Source organism: Leuciscus leuciscus, assembly GCF_965113295.1.
Source record: "Leuciscus leuciscus genome assembly, chromosome: 19".
Taxonomy (NCBI): Eukaryota; Metazoa; Chordata; class Actinopteri; order Cypriniformes; family Leuciscidae; genus Leuciscus; species Leuciscus leuciscus.
The window spans coordinates 587701-608644 of NC_138743.1; the positions used below are offsets into that span (position 1 = coordinate 587701).

General features: G+C 49.4%; 1 protein-coding gene across 2 annotated transcripts in view; it reads left to right on the forward strand.

The window, feature by feature from the left end:
* Positions 1-20944, forward strand: part of evlb (Enah/Vasp-like b) — a 70694-nt gene that overhangs the window by 26030 nt on the left and 23720 nt on the right. For both annotated transcript variants that reach the window (XM_082147279.1, XM_082147278.1), the window contains exon 2: positions 11204-11372. In XM_082147279.1, coding sequence (XP_082003405.1) covers positions 11204-11372 — 169 coding nt within the window. The remainder of the gene's footprint in view (positions 1-11203; positions 11373-20944) is intronic.

Genomic DNA, 20944 nt, shown 5'->3' on the forward strand with positions numbered 1-20944 from the left:
TCGACAGTATCAGTGTTCGGCTCGACAGTGTTCGGCTGGATCAGTGTTCGGCTCGACAGTGTTCGGCTGGATCAGTGTTCGGCTCGACAGTGTTCGGCTCGACAGTGTTCGGCTGGATCAGTGTTCGCCTCGACAGTGTTCGGCTGGATCAGTGTTCGCCTCGACAGTGTTCGCCTCGACAGTGTTCGGCTCGTCAGTGTTGGCCTCGACAGTGTTCGGCTCGACAGTGTTCGCCTCGACAGTGTTCGGCTGGATCAGTGTTCGCCTCGACAGTGTTCGGCTGGATCAGTGTTCGCCTCGACAGTGTTCGGCTGGATTAGTGTTCGCCTTGACAGTGTTCGCCTCGACACTGTTCGGCTGGATCAGTGTTCGGCCCGACAGTGTTCGCCTCGACAGTGTTCGCCTCGACAGTGTTCGGCTGGATCAGTGTTCGGCCCGACAGTGTTCGCCTCGACAGTGTTCGGCTGGATCAGTGTTCGCCTCGACAGTGTTGGCCTCGACAGTGTTCGGCTGGATCAGTGTTCGCCTCGTCAGTGTTGGCCTCGACAGTGTTGGCCTCGACAGTGTTCGCCTCGACAGTGTTCGCCTCGACAGTGTTCGCCTCGACAGTGTTCGGCTGGATCAGTGTTCGCCTCGACAGTGTTCGCCTCGACAGTGTTCGGCTGGATCAGTGTTCGCCTCGACAGTGTTCGGCTCGTCAGTGTTCGCCTCGACAGTGTTCGCCTCGACAGTGTTCGGCTGGATCATTGTTCGCCTCGACAGTGTTCGCCTCGACAGTGTTCGGCTGGATCAGTGTTCGCCTCGACAGTGTTCGCCTCGACAGTGTTCGGCTGGATCAGTGTTCGCCTCGACAGTGTTCGGCTCGACAGTGTTCGGCTGGATCAGTGTTTGCCTCGACAGTGTTCGGCTCGACAGTGTTCGGCTGGATCAGTGTTCGGCTCGACAGTGTTCGGCTCGTCAGTGTTCGGCTGGATCAGTGTTTGCCTCGACAGTGTTCGCCTCGACAGTGTTCGGCTCGACAGTGTTCGGCTGGATCAGTGTTCGCCTCGACAGTGTTCGCCTCGACAGTGTTCGGCTGGATCAGTGTTCGCCTCGACAGTGTTCGGCTCGACAGTGTTCGGCTGGATCAGTGTTCGCCTCGACAGTGTTCGGCTCGACAGTGTTTGGCTGGATCAGTGTTTGCCTCGACAGTGTTCGGCTCGACAGTGTTCGGCTCGACAGTGTTCGGCTGGATCAGTGTTCGGCTCGACAGTATCAGTGTTCGGCTCGACAGTGTTCGGCTGGATCAGTGTTCGGCTCGACAGTGTTCGGCTGGATCAGTGTTCGGCTCGACAGTGTTCGGCTCGACAGTGTTCGGCTGGATCAGTGTTCGGCTCGACAGTGTTCGGCTGGATCAGTGTTCACCTCGACAGTGTTCGCCTCGACAGTGTTCGGCTCGACAGTGTTCGGCTCGACAGTGTTCAGCTGGATCAGTGTTCGCCTCGACAGTGTTCGCCTCGACAGTGTTCGCCTCGACAGTGTTCGGCTGGATCAGTGTTCGCCTCGACAGTGTTCGCCTCGACAGTGTTCGGCTGGATCAGTGTTCGCCTCGACAGTGTTCGCCTCGACAGTGTTCGGCTGGATCAGTGTTCGCCTCGACAGTGTTCGGCTCGACAGTGTTCGGCTGGATCAGTGTTCGCCTCGACAGTGTTCGGCTGGATCAGTGTTCGCCTCGACAGTGTTCGCCTCGACAGTGTTCGGCTGGATCAGTGTTCGCCTCGACAGTGTTCGCCTCGACAGTGTTCGGCTGGATCAGTGTTCGCCTCGACAGTGTTCGCCTCGACAGTGTTCGGCTGGATCAGTGTTCGCCTCGACAGTGTTCGGCTGGATCAGTGTTCGCCTCGACAGTGTTCGGCTCGACAGTGTTCGCCTCGACAGTGTTCGGCTCGACAGTGTTCGCCTCGACAGTGTTCACCTCGACAGTGTTCGGCTCGACAGTGTTCACCTCGACAGTGTTCGGCTGGATCAGTGTTCGCCTCGACAGTGTTCGGCTGGATCAGTGTTCGCCTCGACAGTGTTCGCCTCGACAGTGTTCGGCTCGACAGTGTTCGCCTCTACAGTGTTCGGCTGGATCAGTGTTCGCCTCGACAGTGTTCGGCTGGATCAGTGTTCGCCTCGACAGTGTTCGGCTGGATCAGTGTTCGCCTCGACAGTGTTCGCCTCGACAGTGTTCGGCTGGATCAGTGTTCGCCTCGACAGTGTTCGCCTCGACAGTGTTCGGCTGGATCAGTGTTCGCCTCGACAGTGTTCGCCTCGACAGTGTTCGGCTGGATCAGTGTTCGCCTCGACAGTGTTCGCCTCGACAGTGTTCGGCTGGATCAGTGTTCGCCTCGACAGTGTTCGCCTCGACAGTGTTCGGCTGGATCAGTGTTTGCCTCGACAGTGTTCGGCTCGACAGTGTTCGGCTGGATCAGTGTTCGGCTCGACAGTGTTCGGCTGGATCAGTGTTCGGCTCGACAGTGTTCGGCTGGATCAGTGTTCGGCTCGACAGTGTTCGCCTCGACAGTGTTCGGCTGGATCAGTGTTCGGCTGGATTAGTGTTCGCCTCGACAGTGTTCGCCTCGACAGTGTTCAGCTCGACAGTGTTCGCCTCGACAGTGTTCGGCTGGATCTGTGTTCGGCTCGACAGTGTTAGCCTCGACAGTGTTCGGCTGGATCAGTGTTCGGCTCGACAGTGTTCGCCTCGACAGTGTTCGGCTGGATCAGTGTTCGGCTCGACAGTGTTCGGCTGGATCAGTGTTCGGCTCGACAGTGTTCGCCTCGACAGTGTTCGGCTGGATCAGTGTTCGGCTCGACAGTGTTCGGCTTGATCAGTGTTCGGCTCGACAGTGTTCGGCTGGATCAGTGTTCGGCTCGACAGTGTTCGCTTCGACAGTGTTCGGCTGGATCAGTGTTCGGCTCGACAGTGTTCGGCTTGATCAGTGTTCGGCTCGACAGTGTTCGCCTCGACAGTGTTCGGCTGGATCAGTGTTCGGCTCGACAGTGTTCGCATCGACAGTGTTCGGCTGGATCAGTGTTCGGCTGGATCAGTGTTCGGCTCGACAGTGTTTGCCTCGACAGTGTTCGCCTCGACAGTGTTCGGCTCGACAGTGTTCGGCTGGATCAGTGTTCGGCTCGACAGTGTTCGGCTGGATCAGTGTTCGCCTCGACAGTGTTCGCCTCGACAGTGTTCGGCTGGATCAGTGTTCGCCTCGACAGTGTTCGCCTCGACAGTGTTCGGCTGGATCAGTGTTCGCCTCGACAGTGTTCGCCTCGACAGTGTTCGGCTGGATCAGTGTTCGCCTCGACAGTGTTCGCCTCGACAGTGTTCGGCTGGATCAGTGTTTGCCTCGACAGTGTTCGGCTCGACAGTGTTCGGCTGGATCAGTGTTCGGCTCGACAGTGTTCGGCTGGATCAGTGTTCGGCTCGACAGTGTTCGGCTGGATCAGTGTTCGGCTCGACAGTGTTCGCCTCGACAGTGTTCGGCTGGATCAGTGTTCGGCTGGATTAGTGTTCGCCTCGACAGTGTTCGCCTCGACAGTGTTCAGCTCGACAGTGTTCGCCTCGACAGTGTTCGGCTGGATCTGTGTTCGGCTCGACAGTGTTAGCCTCGACAGTGTTCGGCTGGATCAGTGTTCGGCTCGACAGTGTTCGCCTCGACAGTGTTCGGCTGGATCAGTGTTCGGCTCGACAGTGTTCGGCTGGATCAGTGTTCGGCTCGACAGTGTTCGCCTCGACAGTGTTCGGCTGGATCAGTGTTCGGCTCGACAGTGTTCGGCTTGATCAGTGTTCGGCTCGACAGTGTTCGGCTGGATCAGTGTTCGGCTCGACAGTGTTCGCTTCGACAGTGTTCGGCTGGATCAGTGTTCGGCTCGACAGTGTTCGCCTCGACAGTGTTCGGCTGGATCAGTGTTCGCCTCGACAGTGTTCGCCTCGACAGTGTTCGGCTGGATCAGTGTTTGCCTCGACAGTGTTCGGCTCGACAGTGTTCGGCTGGATCAGTGTTCGGCTCGACAGTGTTCGGCTGGATCAGTGTTCGGCTCGACAGTGTTCGGCTGGATCAGTGTTCGGCTCGACAGTGTTCGCCTCGACAGTGTTCGGCTGGATCAGTGTTCGGCTGGATTAGTGTTCGCCTCGACAGTGTTCGCCTCGACAGTGTTCAGCTCGACAGTGTTCGCCTCGACAGTGTTCGGCTGGATCTGTGTTCGGCTCGACAGTGTTAGCCTCGACAGTGTTCGGCTGGATCAGTGTTCGGCTCGACAGTGTTCGCCTCGACAGTGTTCGGCTGGATCAGTGTTCGGCTCGACAGTGTTCGGCTGGATCAGTGTTCGGCTCGACAGTGTTCGCCTCGACAGTGTTCGGCTGGATCAGTGTTCGGCTCGACAGTGTTCGGCTTGATCAGTGTTCGGCTCGACAGTGTTCGGCTGGATCAGTGTTCGGCTCGACAGTGTTCGCTTCGACAGTGTTCGGCTGGATCAGTGTTCGGCTCGACAGTGTTCGGCTTGATCAGTGTTCGGCTCGACAGTGTTCGCCTCGACAGTGTTCGGCTGGATCAGTGTTCGGCTCGACAGTGTTCGCATCGACAGTGTTCGGCTGGATCAGTGTTCGGCTGGATCAGTGTTCGGCTCGACAGTGTTTGCCTCGACAGTGTTCGCCTCGACAGTGTTCGGCTCGACAGTGTTCGGCTGGATTAGTGTTCGGCTCGACAGTGTTCGGCTGGATCAGTGTTCGGCTCGACAGTGTTCGCCTCGACAGTGTTCGCTTCGACAGTGTTCGGCTCGACAGTGTTCGCCTCGACAGTGCATCTCAGATTAGTTTGCAGATTCTCAGTAAAAACACCTCGAGGCAAAGCCGTCTTTCCCACGATCCGCTCTAGTCTTTTCATTTTCCTGGAGATTTTCTGTCTTGCCGTCGCATCAGTCTCACTTTATTACTGGGTGCTTTTAATATTTCTCATTCTGCAGTGCAGTTTATGGCTAATCTCACAATCATACAGTCAAACCAACATGTATTCACACACCTTCAACATTTCTCACATTATCACAGTTTATTCGCTATAGTTTAGAAAATGGTGATAAAATATGAGCAGAACTCAGAGTTATGAACTCAGTTGATATTTGACTGGTTTTGTCCGTCCTTCTGTTAGACTGTCTCACACATGAATTATGTTGAATATCTGTCAGCTGTTAAATTTAACTACACAATTAGATAATACCAGTTTAGCTCAACCAATCACCAAGCAATGCTTCATTTTGTTCAGTCTGTGTGTAAAAAGAGCATTAGCAATTAAAGATAAAACACTTCAGCAAAACATGATCAGCTCAAAGTGTCCGAATCATTTCTGCTCCCAAATGTTTATTAATGTCACTGGTAGTCACTGAATATGAAGAGTATTTGTGTATAATATGTCACAGTTTACTTTATTTTGCTCTCCTCACTTACACTAATGAACTATAGTGTCCTGATCACACTAGTGAACTATATCAGAAATTATATCTGGTGTCTGAATTATTTTTGGTTTGACTGTATACAGTAATAAACTCAAAATAATATACTGTTTCTTAATGTATTAGAAGTGTATTATGAACCGGTTGTAGTGCTAGACAGCAGACGCATGTTATTTGATATAAAGCCGCCACATGGGTATTAAATCATATCCCGTTTAGGTTTATCCTGAGAGATTATAACAAGAGCTTAGTTTATTTTATCTGATGGAAAATAAATGAGACTCAATCCTGCAACAGAACACCAGGTCTAGACACACGAGTTCTGGATTCTGTGGTGAGGATTCAGTCGAGCTGTATTTCTGTTGCAGTTATTTACATTTTTACATTTATTAATTTAGCTGACGCTTTTATCCAAAGCGACTTACAATTGCTATATATGTCAGAGGTCGCACGCCTCTGGAGCAACTAGGGGTTAAGTGTCTTGCTCAGGGACACATTGGTGTCTCACAGTGGATTCGAACCCCGGTCTCTCACACCAAAGGCATGTGTCTTATCCATTGTTCCATCACCACCCAGATGCATTCAAAGCAGATGCATTATACAGTCCAGATGCATTCAAAGCAGAATCAATGATGCAAACTTCATCAAATATGAGATGCGTTCACTGAATCTTACAGGGAGAGTTCAAACACGTATGAAATAGTCATTAATTTATGCTGTTTACAGTGACTATAAAAAATGCTGGGTTGTTTCAACCCAAATTTGGGTCAAATATGGACAAATCCAACCCTTGGGTTAAAAATGTCATTTCAAAATGTACCCCAGCGTTCGGGTTTGTCCATATTTAACCTCTATTTTTTAGAGTGTATTCTGAATTGTAAATCTTGGTATGAAACAGAAGCTGCTCTTGTCTTTTCTTCTCTATTGTGAGTGAAACGCTTCTGGAACAAGAACACATGTGGGCGGGGCTTGATTGCGTCCGTGGGGAATTGATTGGATGGTTGGATGGTTGTGGTTTGGTATTGGCTGATCTCATGTGAGTGACAGGTTATAGCCCCGCCCACATCATCAGAGAAGAGAAGCTGCAAAAGGAACTGATTCTGATTCAACATGAATTTTAAACTATAATAAATGATTCATAATAAATGATGCAATATTCCAAAGAAAAACATGAATTGTCCATTTTGATTTCATGCTGACTGTAAAGAGGCAGTGCGTCTTCTCTTCCTCAGCCGTTCTTTATTTAGGCCAGAGGACTGTTCCAGTCCAGTGGTGCTGTCAGCGCATTAGTGTGTTTCAGCAGCCTCTTCAAACACATCAGACTCTCTGTGCTTCATGATTTCTGCTCTAGACCAAACCTGCTTTGCTTCTTGTGTAACGCGCCGCACCGGCTCAGTGACTGTAATAAGTGTGTCAGAACTGCTCTCTTCGGCTGTGGTCGAGTGTCTCTGACTCGCAAACGTTGTAATCTCAGAACTCGATGTTTTCATCAGCTTGCGATTCGTCTCGGAGTGTCAGTGGCTCTTACTGATCAGATGTGGGGGAAAACCAAGACTTTTAGTCTCTTAGTTGACTCTTTCATTTCGTTAGATTTGTGATTGTGTGTGTGTGTAACGTGCTGCATGATCTATGATGTCATCAGACGTTGTTGTCATGGTAACGGGTCACATGTGGTTTGACTCGGGTATTTTAGACATAATGAAGAATGAGACGCTAATGAGCCGTCGTTTAAATAGCCTGTGTTATTATAATATCACTGAGACTAATGCATAAATAGGTAATAGGTTATATTATATACTATTATATGTAATAAAACAAGAATCAACATCAGCTTGGCTTTAGATGGTGAGAACTGAGCGATCTGAAATGTTGTAACACGGCGCGGAGATGATGATGTTTTATTGAACAGATAAACTCATATTTATCTCTCTAACAGAGTTCACTGTACAGCATTATCTACTGTGAACATCAGTCATTATGGTTGTTGTGCTGGAGTTTATTGTCAAGGAAGTATCGTGTTATTAATGTGTAAAACTACAGGCGAGTAACTAAAGACAGAATTTTAATTTTGGGGTGAACTAACCAAGTGGAGGAGAGTTCCTGCCTCAAGTGGAGGAGTTCACGAGTGAGGGAAGGATGGAGCGGGAGATTGACAGACGGATCGGTGCAGCTTCTGCAGTAATGCGGTCGATGTGCCGGTCTGTCGTGGTGAAGAAAGAGCTGAGCTGCAAGGAGAAGCTCTCGATTTAACGGTCGATCTACGTTCCTACTCTCACCTATGGTCATGAGCTGTGGGTCATGACCGAAAGGACAAGATCCCGGATACAAGCGGCCGAAATGAGCTTTCTCCGCAGGGTGGCTGGGCGATCCCTTAGAGATAGGGTGTCTAATGATGTCAAATTTATGTCTAAATTAACTAAATGAAATGGAAAAATGTTGCCTAGGCAAGTAAATATATATATATATATATATATATATATATATATATATATATATATATATATTTATTTATTATTATTATTATTTTCAGTTAACATTTATTTTGAGGTAACAGATTATTTTTTAATTGTGGCGTGTGTAACACACGTGTCCTGTGACATCAGTGTCAGGCCGACTGAATAATCCATGAGGAGCGGCTGCAGAAACTGATAATCAGCAGGACCGACAGATGCTTCATCACTGCAACACATCACACTCTTCCTCAGCGCTTCTGTCCACTCGTACATCTCCAAATATTCTTAAATAAAGATACATTTGAGTGAGTGGGTATGCGCATGTTTGTGTGTGTGAGTGTGTGTCTGTGTGTGTGTGTGTGTGTGTGTGTGTGTGTGTGTGTGTGTGTGTGTGTGTGTGTGTGTGTGTGTGTGAACTGAACGTCTCCAGCCGGCGGCGCGGGTATAATTTTAGCAGCGCTGCACAGATGTGCTCGTGTTCCTCGTGTGTTCAGTGCTGATCTCACTCTCTGTCTCTCTGTGATTTCAGTCTCATGCTCTGGCTTTAAAGATGACATTATCCCCATTTCACAAAATGTAATATAAATCTTTGGTGTCTCCAGAATGTGTCTGTGAAATTTCAGCTCAAAATACCAGATCATTTATTATATCTTGTCAAATTTGCCCCTTTTTGGGTTTGAGCAAAAACTGGCTGTTTTTGTGTGTGTCCCTTTAAATGCAAATGAGCTTTAGCTCCGCCTCCCTTCAGAAGAGGGCGGCATGTTTAACTTCTCCACAAGTGTACACAGATGCAGCAGCAAATGTCGGCTGGTGTGTGTAAACGTGCAGATTTAGGCCCGGTAATATTATAATAAGATCCTCTTCATACGTCAGAAGGAGAGCGAAGTCTGATCAGCTTATTTTCCGGCATGCTTGCAAAGAAAGACTCACCAGAACACAGTTACTGGGTTTCACTCTTCAGGCCCTATCTTGCACCCAGCGCAAGTGACTTTGTACAGCGACGCATGTATCATTCCTATTTTGCACCCGCGCAAAGCGGACTTTTCCCTCCACAGAAGCAGGTCGGTAAGTTAGGAAATACACTTGCGCTCCCGGGGGCGGTTCAGCGCAAAGAGGAGGCGTGTTCCGGCGCAAACGTTCCCTCATGCTATTTTGAAGGTTTAGAAAACAATTTCGCCACTAACCAGGAAAAACTAGTTTAAAGTCAGTGGCGCGTTGCGCATGTTATTCATATGCTATTTTAAGGGCGCATGCTTGGCCATAATCAATGTAGCGTGTGCACAACGGGCACTTTGATTCTCTCATCTACACAGAAGCAGCAGTTTTCATTTTTGCAAATCATACATTATTACGATAAATAGATAGATAGATAGATAGATAGACAATTTATTATAAAAGCATACATCTAGCTTACACATTTACCCAAATGATCATACGCCTGTTTAACCGAAGTTAATTTGGGTGGGTTTCAGAGCCGATCCTTACCTCCCTGGGGCCCTAAGCAAAATTCTGTTTAGGGGCCCTCATACCTGACCCATGAGCCATGAACCATTTGCCATTACCACACAGTCACACCTGACACCCCAGTGTTCCCACTACAATCCCTCCTTTAACTAGTTCTAGTGAAAATGTAATTCCTGATATCAGAAGACATTGTTACTAGTAAAAAGTTCATTCTTAATATCAAGAATTCACATTTTAAATAGTACAAATTGAATTATTAATATCAAAAATGCATATCCTGTGAATGAATAAAAGCTAAAATGGCACCATAGCATGTCACTGTGTTTTAAATGATAAAAGTAATTCTTGATACTTGATGGTTATTATTTACTGAGGGATGTGCATCCATATTGACCAGAATCTCCAGCCAATCAACATTTTAAATTCAATGGAGCCTATCAATAGTCAATGTCAATACATGGCTTTCATTATTGCATTAGAGCAGAGTTGTAACTAAACCTTGACTGAGCGACTAGATAATCATCGTCTTGTTTTAAAACTATAATCCCGACAGATGTTTCTGCTGGAAAGTGCACGTTTCATTTCATGCACGCGCATATGAACACGTGACGCGGTTATCTTTTCCGAGCTGCAGTTTATAAACAAACACCGATGTCCTTTGTCGTTTATTAAGCATAATAAATCAACTCACATCAACTTAACTTTAGCCTACTGGTCTTTGCTGACATCAAACTTTGAGAGGAGAGAACACAAGTCTACCTGAACTGTTGCCGCAATTAACTCTCATGGTGTTTTTTTCTCTCTCTTTTCGTGACCAGAAGGATAGTTCCGCTTCATTTTGTCATCGATATTGTAAACATTGATTGACGCGCTTTGACACGAGGGGGAGGCGGGGCCTTGAGTAATTTGCGGGGCCCTACGCACCTTGCGTAGTGTGCGTATAGGGCTGATCGGCTCTGGTGGGTTTCTCCATTTCAATGTAACTTCTCTCTTTTACGGCCGTGACGAGAGCGTTGCTCTCCTTGGCTGTGAACCGCTCCTGGCGCGCGCCTGGCAAATCCCCCGTTATATTAGCAATCCGCTATGGAAAAAGCGCGCCTGCTCTTAAAGGGAATGTGAGATGACGCTCTGATTGGTTTATTTCACGTTACGCCCAAACCACAGCTATGAATAATGAAGCTACTTCAGACCAACACATTTTAGATTTGCGTCGGGCGCAAGAGTCATTTATCCCGCCGGTATAATAGCAACAGCGCCGAGACCCGCCCACAAAGTTACTTGCGCTTTGCGCTTGACACTTGCGTTTCAGATCGGTAAAATAGGGCCCTAGATGTTCTCTGTGTTGGTAGAAGCACCGGACCCGATTATAGCACTTACACACAGGGAAAGTCCGATTTTCATGATAAGAAGAGCAGACCGGGGCAAGTTGTCACGCGTCTGTATTTCAGTGACATGAGTTTGGGTTCAGTATTAATCACACATGTTTGTTTTCTCACAGCCCTGCATCGGGATTTTTTGTTGTTGCTGATTTACACACAAAAAAACGAATATTACCTAATTTGCAGATGCTGAGATAAAAAAAAAATATATAAACAGTTTTTTTTTCACAAAATGTTTTTTGTAATTGTATAGATATATCTGCTCTAATGACCTTATGCCAACAACTAAATCAGTCAGAAGTGAAACTGTGTTTTCTGAACTCTGTGTTCTGATGCTGGTTGTTGATCATCCGAGCGGCGGGTTGATGGACTGACTCTAACGAGGACATTGACTGATCATTGACTGACCCGTGTGTGTGTGTGTGTGTGTGTGTGTTTCAGCGAGCAGAGCATCTGTCAGGCCCGCGCCTCTGTCATGGTCTACGACGACACCAGCAAAAAATGGGTGCCGATCAAACCGGGTCAGCAGGGCTTCAGTCGAATCAACATCTACCACAACACAACCAACAACACCTTCCGTGTGGTGGGCGTCAAACTGCAGGACCAGCAGGTGCGTTCACACACACCTCACACACACCTCACACACACCTCACACACACCTCACACACACCTGCGCTCACACACACCTCACACACACCTCACACACACCTGCGCTCACACACACCTCACACACACCTGCGCTCACACACACCTCACACACACCTCACACACACACCTCACACACACACCTCACACACACACCTCACACACACACCTCACACACACCTGCGCTCACACACACAGTTCACACACACCTGCGCTCACACACACACCTGCGCTCACACACACAGTTCACACACACACACCTGCGCTCACACACACCTGCGTTCACACACACCTGCGTTCACACACACTGATGCACAAGACACACCTGCGTTCACACACACTGATGCACAAGACACACCTGCGTTCACACACACTAATGCACAAGACACACCTGCGCTCACACACACTAATGCGCTCACACACACTAATGCACAAGACACACCTGCGCTCACACACACTAATGCGCTCACACACACTAATGCACAAGACACACTTGCGCTCACACACACTAATGCACAAGACACACCTGCGCTCACACACACTAATGCACAAGACACACCTGCGTTCACACACACACTAATGCACAAGCCACACCTGCGTTCACACACACTAATGCACAAGACACACCTGCGTTCACACACACTAATGCACAAGACACACCTGCGCTCACACACACTAATGCGCTCACACACACTAATGCACAAGACACACCTGCGCTCACACACACTAATGCACAAGACACACCTGCGCTCACACACACTAATGCACAAGACACACCTGCGTTCACACACACTAATGCACAAGACACACCTGCGCTCACACACACTAATGCGCTCACACACACTAATGCACAAGACACACCTGCGCTCACACACACTAATGCACAAGACACACCTGCGCTCACACACACTAATGCACAAGACACACCTGCGTTCACACACACTAATGCACAAGACACACCTGCGCTCACACACACTGATGCACAAGACACACCTGCGTTCACACACACTAATGCACAAGACACACCTGCGTTCACACACACTGATGCACAAGACACACCTGCGCTCACACACACACTAATGCACAAGACACACCTGCGCTCACACACACTCTAATGCACAAGACACACCTGCGTTCACACACACTGATGCACAAGACACACCTGCATTCACACACACTAATGCACAAGACACACCTGCGCTCACACACACTAATGCGCTCACACACACTAATGCACAAGACACACCTGCGCTCACACACACTGATGCACAAGACACACCTGCGCTCACACACACTGATGCACAAGACACACCTGCGCTCACACACACTCTAATGCACAAGACACACCTGCGTTCACACACACTGATGCACAAGACACACCTGCATTCACACACACTAATGCACAAGACACACCTGCGCTCACACACACTAATGCGCTCACACACACTAATGCACAAGACACACCTGCGCTCACACACACTAATGCGCTCACACACACTAATGCACAAGACACACCTGCGCTCACACACACTAATGCACAAGACACACCTGCGCTCACACACACTAATGCACAAGACACACCTGCGTTCACACACACTAATGCACAAGACACACCTGCGTTCACACACACTAATGCACAAGACACACCTGCGTTCACACACACTAATGCGCTCACACACACTGATGCACAAGACACACCTGCGCTCACACACACTGATGCACAAGACACACCTGCGCTCACACACACTAATGCACAAGACACACCTGCGCTCACACACACTAATGCACAAGACACCTGCGCTCACACACACTGATGCACAAGACACACCTGCGCTCACACACACTGATGCACAAGACACACCTGCGCTCACACACACTAATGCACAAGACACACCTGCGCTCACACACACTAATGCACAAGACACACCTGCGCTCACACACACTGATGCACAAGACACACCTGCGCTCACACACACTAATGCACAAGACACACCTGCGCTCACACACACTAATGCACAAGACACACCTGCGTTCACACACACTAATGCGCTCACACACACTGATGCACAAGACACACCTGCGCTCACACACACTAATGCACAAGACACACCTGCGCTCACACACACTAATGCGCTCACACACACTGATGCACAGGACACACCTGCGCTCACACACACTAATGCACAAGACAGACCTGCGCAATGCACAAGACACACCTGCGCTCACACACACTAATGCGCTCACACACACTGATGCACAAGACACACCTGCGCTCACACACACTAATGCACAAGACACACCTGCGCTCACACACACTAATGCACAAGACACACCTGCGCTCACACACACTGATGCACAAGACACACCTGCGCTCACACACACTAATGCACAAGACACACCTGCGCTCACACACACTAATGCACAAGACACACCTGCGCTCACACACACTGATGCACAAGACACACCTGCGCTCACACACACTGATGCACAAGACACACCTGCGCTCACACACACTAATGCACAAGACACACCTGCGCTCACACACACTAATGCACAAGACACACCTGCGCTCACACACACTGATGCACAAGACACACCTGCGTTCACACACACTGATGCACAAGACACACCTGCGCTCACACACACTAATGCACAAGACACACCTGCGCTCACACACACTGATGCACAAGACACACCTGCGTTCACACACACTGATGCACAAGACACACCTGCGCTCACACACACTAATGCACAAGACACACCTGCGCTCACACACACTGATGCACAAGACACACCTGCGTTCACACACACTGATGCACAAGACACACCTGCGCTCACACACACTAATGCACAAGACACACCTGCGTTCACACACACTGATGCACAAGACACACCTGCGCTCACACACACTAATGCACAAGACACACCTGCGCTCACACACACTAATGCACAAGACACACCTGCGCTCACACACACTGATGCACAAGACACACCTGCGTTCACACACACTGATGCACAAGACACACCTGCGCTCACACACACTGATGCACAAGACACACCTGCGCTCACACACACTAATGCACAAGACACACCTGCGCTCACACACACTAATGCACAAGACACACCTGCGCTCACACACACTGATGCACAAGACACACCTGCGTTCACACACACTGATGCACAAGACACACCTGCGTTCACACACACTGATGCACAAGACACACCTGCGCTCACACACACTGATGCACAAGACACACCTGCGCTCACACACACTAATGCACAAGACACACCTGCGCTCACACACACTAATGCACAAGACACACCTGCGCTCACACACACTGATGCACAAGACACACCTGCGTTCACACACTGATGCACAAGACACACCTGTGTTCACACACACTAATGCGCTCACACACACTAATGCACAAGACACACCTGCGCTCACACACACTAATGCACAAGACACACCTGCGCTCACACACACTAATGCACAAGACACACCTGCGCTCACACACACTAATGCACAAGACACACCTGCGTTCACACACACTGATGCACAAGACACATCTGCGTTCACACACACTGATGCACAAGACACACCTGCGCTCACACACACTAATGCACAAGACACACCTGCATTCACACACACTGATGCACAAGACACACCTGCATTCACACACACTAATGCACAAGACACACCTGCGCTCACACACACTAATGCACAAGACACACCTGCGCTCACACACACTAATGCACCAGACACACCTGCGCTCACACACACTGATGCACAAGACACACCTGCGTTCACACACACTGATGCACAAGACACACCTGCGTTCACACACACTGATGCACAAGACACACCTGCGTTCACACACACTAATGCGCTCACACACACTAATGCACAAGACACACCTGCGCTCACACACACTAATGCACAAGACACACCTGCGCTCACACACACTAATGCACAAGACACACCTGCGCTCACACACACTAATGCACAAGACACACCTGCGCTCACACACACTGATGCACAAGACACACCTGCGTTCACACACACTGATGCACAAGACACACCTGCGTTCACACACACTGATGCACAAGACACACCTGCGCTCACACACACTGATGCACAAGACACACCTGCGTTCACACACACTGATGCACAAGACACACCTGCGTTCACACACACTGATGCACAAGACACACCTGCGCTCACACACACTAATGCACAAGACACACCTGCATTCACACACACTGATGCACAAGACACACCTGCGTTCACACACACTGATGCACAAGACACACCTGCGCTCACACACACTGATGCACAAGACACACCTGCGCTCACACACACTCTAATGCACAAGACACACCTGCGCTCACACACACTAATGCACAAGACACCTGCGTTCACACACACTAATGCACAAGACACACCTGCGTTCACACACACTAATGCGCTCACACACACTAATGCACAAGACACACCTGCGCTCACACACACTAATGCGCTCACACACACTAATGCACAAGACACACCTGCGCTCTCACACACTAATGCACAAGACACACCTGCGCTCACACACACTCTAATGCACAAGACACACCTGCGCTCACACACACTCTAATGCACAAGACACACCTGCGCTCACACACACTAATGCACAAGACACACCTGCATTCACACACACTAATGCACAAGACACACCTGCGCTCACACACACTAATGCACAAGACACACCTGCGCTCACACACACTAATGCACCAGACACACCTGCGCTCACACACACTAATGCACAAGACACACCTGCGCTCACACAAGACACACCTGCGCTCACACACACTAATGCACAAGACACACCTGCGTTCACACACACTGATGCACAAGACACACCTGCATTCACACACACTGATGCACAAGACACACCTGCGCTCACACACACTAATGCACAAGACACACCTGCGCTCACACACACTAATGCACCAGACACACCTGCGTTCACACACACTGATGCACAAGACACACCTGCATTCACACACACTGATGCACAAGACACACCTGCGCTCACACACACTAATGCACCAGACACACCTGCGCTCACACACACTAATGCACAAGACACACCTGCGCTCACACACACTGATGCACAAGACACACCTGCGCTCACACACACTGATGCACAAGACACACCTGCGTTCACACACACTGATGCACAAGACACACCTGCGCTCACACACACTAATGCACAAGACACACCTGCGCTCACACACACTAATGCACAAGACACACCTGCGTTCACACACACTGATGCACAAGACACACCTGCGCTCACACACACTAATGCACAAGACACACCTGCGTTCACACACACTAATGCGCTCACACACACTGATTCACAAGACACACCTGCGCTCACACACACTGATGCACAGGACACACCTGCGCTCACACACACTAATGCACAAGACACACCTGCGCAATGCACAAGACACACCTGCGCTCACACACACTAATGCGCTCACACACACTGATGCACAAGACACACCTGCGCTCACACACACTAATGCACAAGACACACCTGCGCTCACACACACTAATGCACAAGACACACCTGCGCTCACACACACTGATGCACAAGACACACCTGCGCTCACACACACTGATGCACAAGACACACCTGCGCTCACACACACTGATGCACAAGACACACCTGCGTTCACACACACTGATGCACAAGACATACCTGCGCTCACACACACTAATGCACAAGACACACCTGCGCTAACACACACTGATGCACAAGACACACCTGCGTTCACACACACTGATGCACAAGACACACCTGCGCTCACACACACTAATGCACCAGACACACCTGCGCTCACACACACTAATGCACAAGACACACCTGCGCTCACACACACTAATGCACAAGACACACCTGCGTTCACACACACTGATGCACAAGACACACCTGCGCTCACACACACTGATGCACAAGACACACCTGCGTTCACACACACTAATGCACAAGACACACCTGCGTTCACACACACTAATGCACAAGACACACCTGCGTTCACACACACTGATGCACAAGACACACCTGCGCTCACACACACTGATGCACAAGACACACCTGCGCTCACACACACTGATGCACAAGACACACCTGCGTTCACACACACTAATGCACAAGACACACCTGCGCTCACACACACTAATGCACAAGACACACCTGCGTTCACACACACTGATGCACAAGACACACCTGCGTTCACACACACTGATGCACAAGACACACCTGCGTTCACACACACTGATGCACAAGACACACCTGCGTTCACACACACTGATGCACAAGACACACCTGCGTTCACACACACTGATGCACAAGACACACCTGCGCTCACACACACTGATGCACAAGACACACCTGCGCTCACACACACTAATGCACAAGACACACCTGCGCTCACACACACTGATGCACAAGACACACCTGCGCTCACACACACTGATGCACAAGACACACCTGCGTTCACACACACTGATGCACAAGACACACCTGCGCTCACACACACTAATGCACAAGACACACCTGCGCTCACACACACTAATGCACAAGACACACCTGCGTTCACACACACTGATGCACAAGACACACCTGCGCTCACACACACTAATGCACAAGACACACCTGCGTTCACACACACTAATGCGCTCACACACACTGATTCACAAGACACACCTGCGCTCACACACACTGATGCACAGGACACACCTGCGCTCACACACACTAATGCACAAGACACACCTGCGCAATGCACAAGACACACCTGCGCTCACACACACTAATGCGCTCACACACACTGATGCACAAGACACACCTGCGCTCACACACACTAATGCACAAGACACACCTGCGCTCACACACACTGATGCACAAGACACACCTGCGCTCACACACACTGATGCACAAGACACACCTGCGCTCACACACACTGATGCACAAGACACACCTGCGTTCACACACACTGATGCACAAGACACACCTGCGCTCACACACACTAATGCACAAGACACACCTGCGCTAACACACACTGATGCACAAGACACACCTGCGCTCACACACACTAATGCACAAGACACACCTGCGCTAACACACACTGATGCACAAGACACACCTGCGTTCACACACACTGATGCACAAGACACACCTGCGCTCACACACACTAATGCACAAGACACACCTGCGCTAACACACACTGATGCACAAGACACACCTGCGCTCACACACACTGATGCACAAGACACACCTGCGCTCACACACACTAATGCACAAGACACACCTGCGCTAACACACACTGATGCACAAGACACACCTGCGTTCACACACACTGATGCACAAGACACACCTGCGCTCACACACACTAATGCACCAGACACACCTGCGCTCACACACACTAATGCACAAGACACACCTGCGTTCACACACACTGATGCACAAGACACACCTGCGCTCACACACACTGATGCACAAGACACACCTGCGTTCACACACACTAATGCACAAGACACACCTGCGTTCACACACACTAATGCACAAGACACACCTGCGTTCACACACACTGATGCACAAGACACACCTGCGCTCACACACACTGATGCACAAGACACACCTGCGCTCACACACACTGATGCACAAGACACATCTGCGTTCACACACACTGATGCACAAGACACACCTGCGTTCACACACACTGATGCACAAGACACACCTGCGCTAACACACACTGATGCACAAGACACACCTGCGTTCACACACACTGATGCACAAGACACACCTGCGCTAACACACACTGATGCACAAGACACACCTGCGTTCACACACACTGATGCACAAGACACACCTGCGCTCACACACACTAATGCACCAGACACACCTGCGCTCACACACACTAATGCACAAGACACACCTGCGTTCACACACACTGATGCACAAGACACACCTGCGCTCACACACACTAATGCACCAGACACACCTGCGCTCACACACACTGATGCACAAGACACACCTGCGTTCACACACACTGATGCACAAGACACACCTGCGTTCACACACACTGATGCACAAGATACACCTGCGTTCACACACACTGATGCACAAGATACACCTGCGTTCACACACACTGATGCACAAGATACACCTGCGTTCACACACACTGATGCACAAGACACACCTGCGTTCACACACACACTGATGCACAAGACACACCTGCGTTCACACACACTGATGCACAAGACACACCTGCGTTCACACACACTGATGCACAAGATACACCTGCGTTCACACACACTGATGCACAAGACACACCTGCGCTCACACACACTGATGCACAAGATACACCTGCGTTCACACACACTGATGCACAAGACACACCTGCGTTCACACACACACTGATGCACAAGACACACCTGCGTTCACACACACTGATGCACAAGACACACCTGCGTTCACACACACTGATGCACAAGACACACCTGCGTTCACACACACTGATGCACAAGACACACCTGCGTTCACACACACTGATGCACAAGATACACCTGCGTTCACACACACTGATGCACCAGACACACTTCTGATCTGAACTCGCCACTCAGTGATGCAGTGTTCTGATTAGGGTTGGGAATCGAAAATCTATTCCAATTCTGGAATTATCGGAGACTTGTTATAAAATTAAAATTTCGATTTCCTCTTATCGATTCCTTTGTGTGCATTTCAATACGACTTTCTCAAATGCGCTACATTTCCCATTAGATCAGTATCTTTGTTCTGTAAGTGTGTTTTGTGTTCACGTGTGTGTGTTCATGTGTGTGTGTTCACGTGTGTGTGTTCACGTGTGTGTGTTCACGTGTGTGTTCACGTGTGTGTGTTCACGTGTGTGTTCACGTGTGTGTGTTCACGTGTGTGTGTTCACGTGTCAAGTCAAGTCAAGTTTATTTGTATAGCGCTTTTCACAATACAGATTGTATCAAAGCAGCTTCACAGTATTAAATTAAAATAATACAACAAAGTTTGTTTCAAGAGGAATTTATTGATTGATAAAATTAAATTAAATATCCCCAAAATATCCCCAACTGAGAAAGCCAAAGGCAACAGTGGCAAGGAACCGAAAAACTCCATCAAGTGACCTAATGGTGTCCTAAAACTCCATCAGGTGACCTAATGGAGAAAAAAAAAACCTTGGGAGAACCCAGGCTCAGTCGGGGGCCAGTTCTCCTCTGGCATTTATGAGCTAGAGGCCGGATTGTAGTTTGAACTGTAGGATTATATGAATGCCTGGCTGAAGAGATGCGACTTTAATCTAGTTTTAAACTGGGAGAGCGAGTCTGAGCAACGAACAGTATCAGGAAGACTATTCCAGAGTTTTGGAGCCAAATGTGAAAATGCTCTCCCTCCTTTGGTGGTTCTGGATATCCTTGGTATGACCAAAAGCCTTGAATTTAGTGATCTTAAAGAG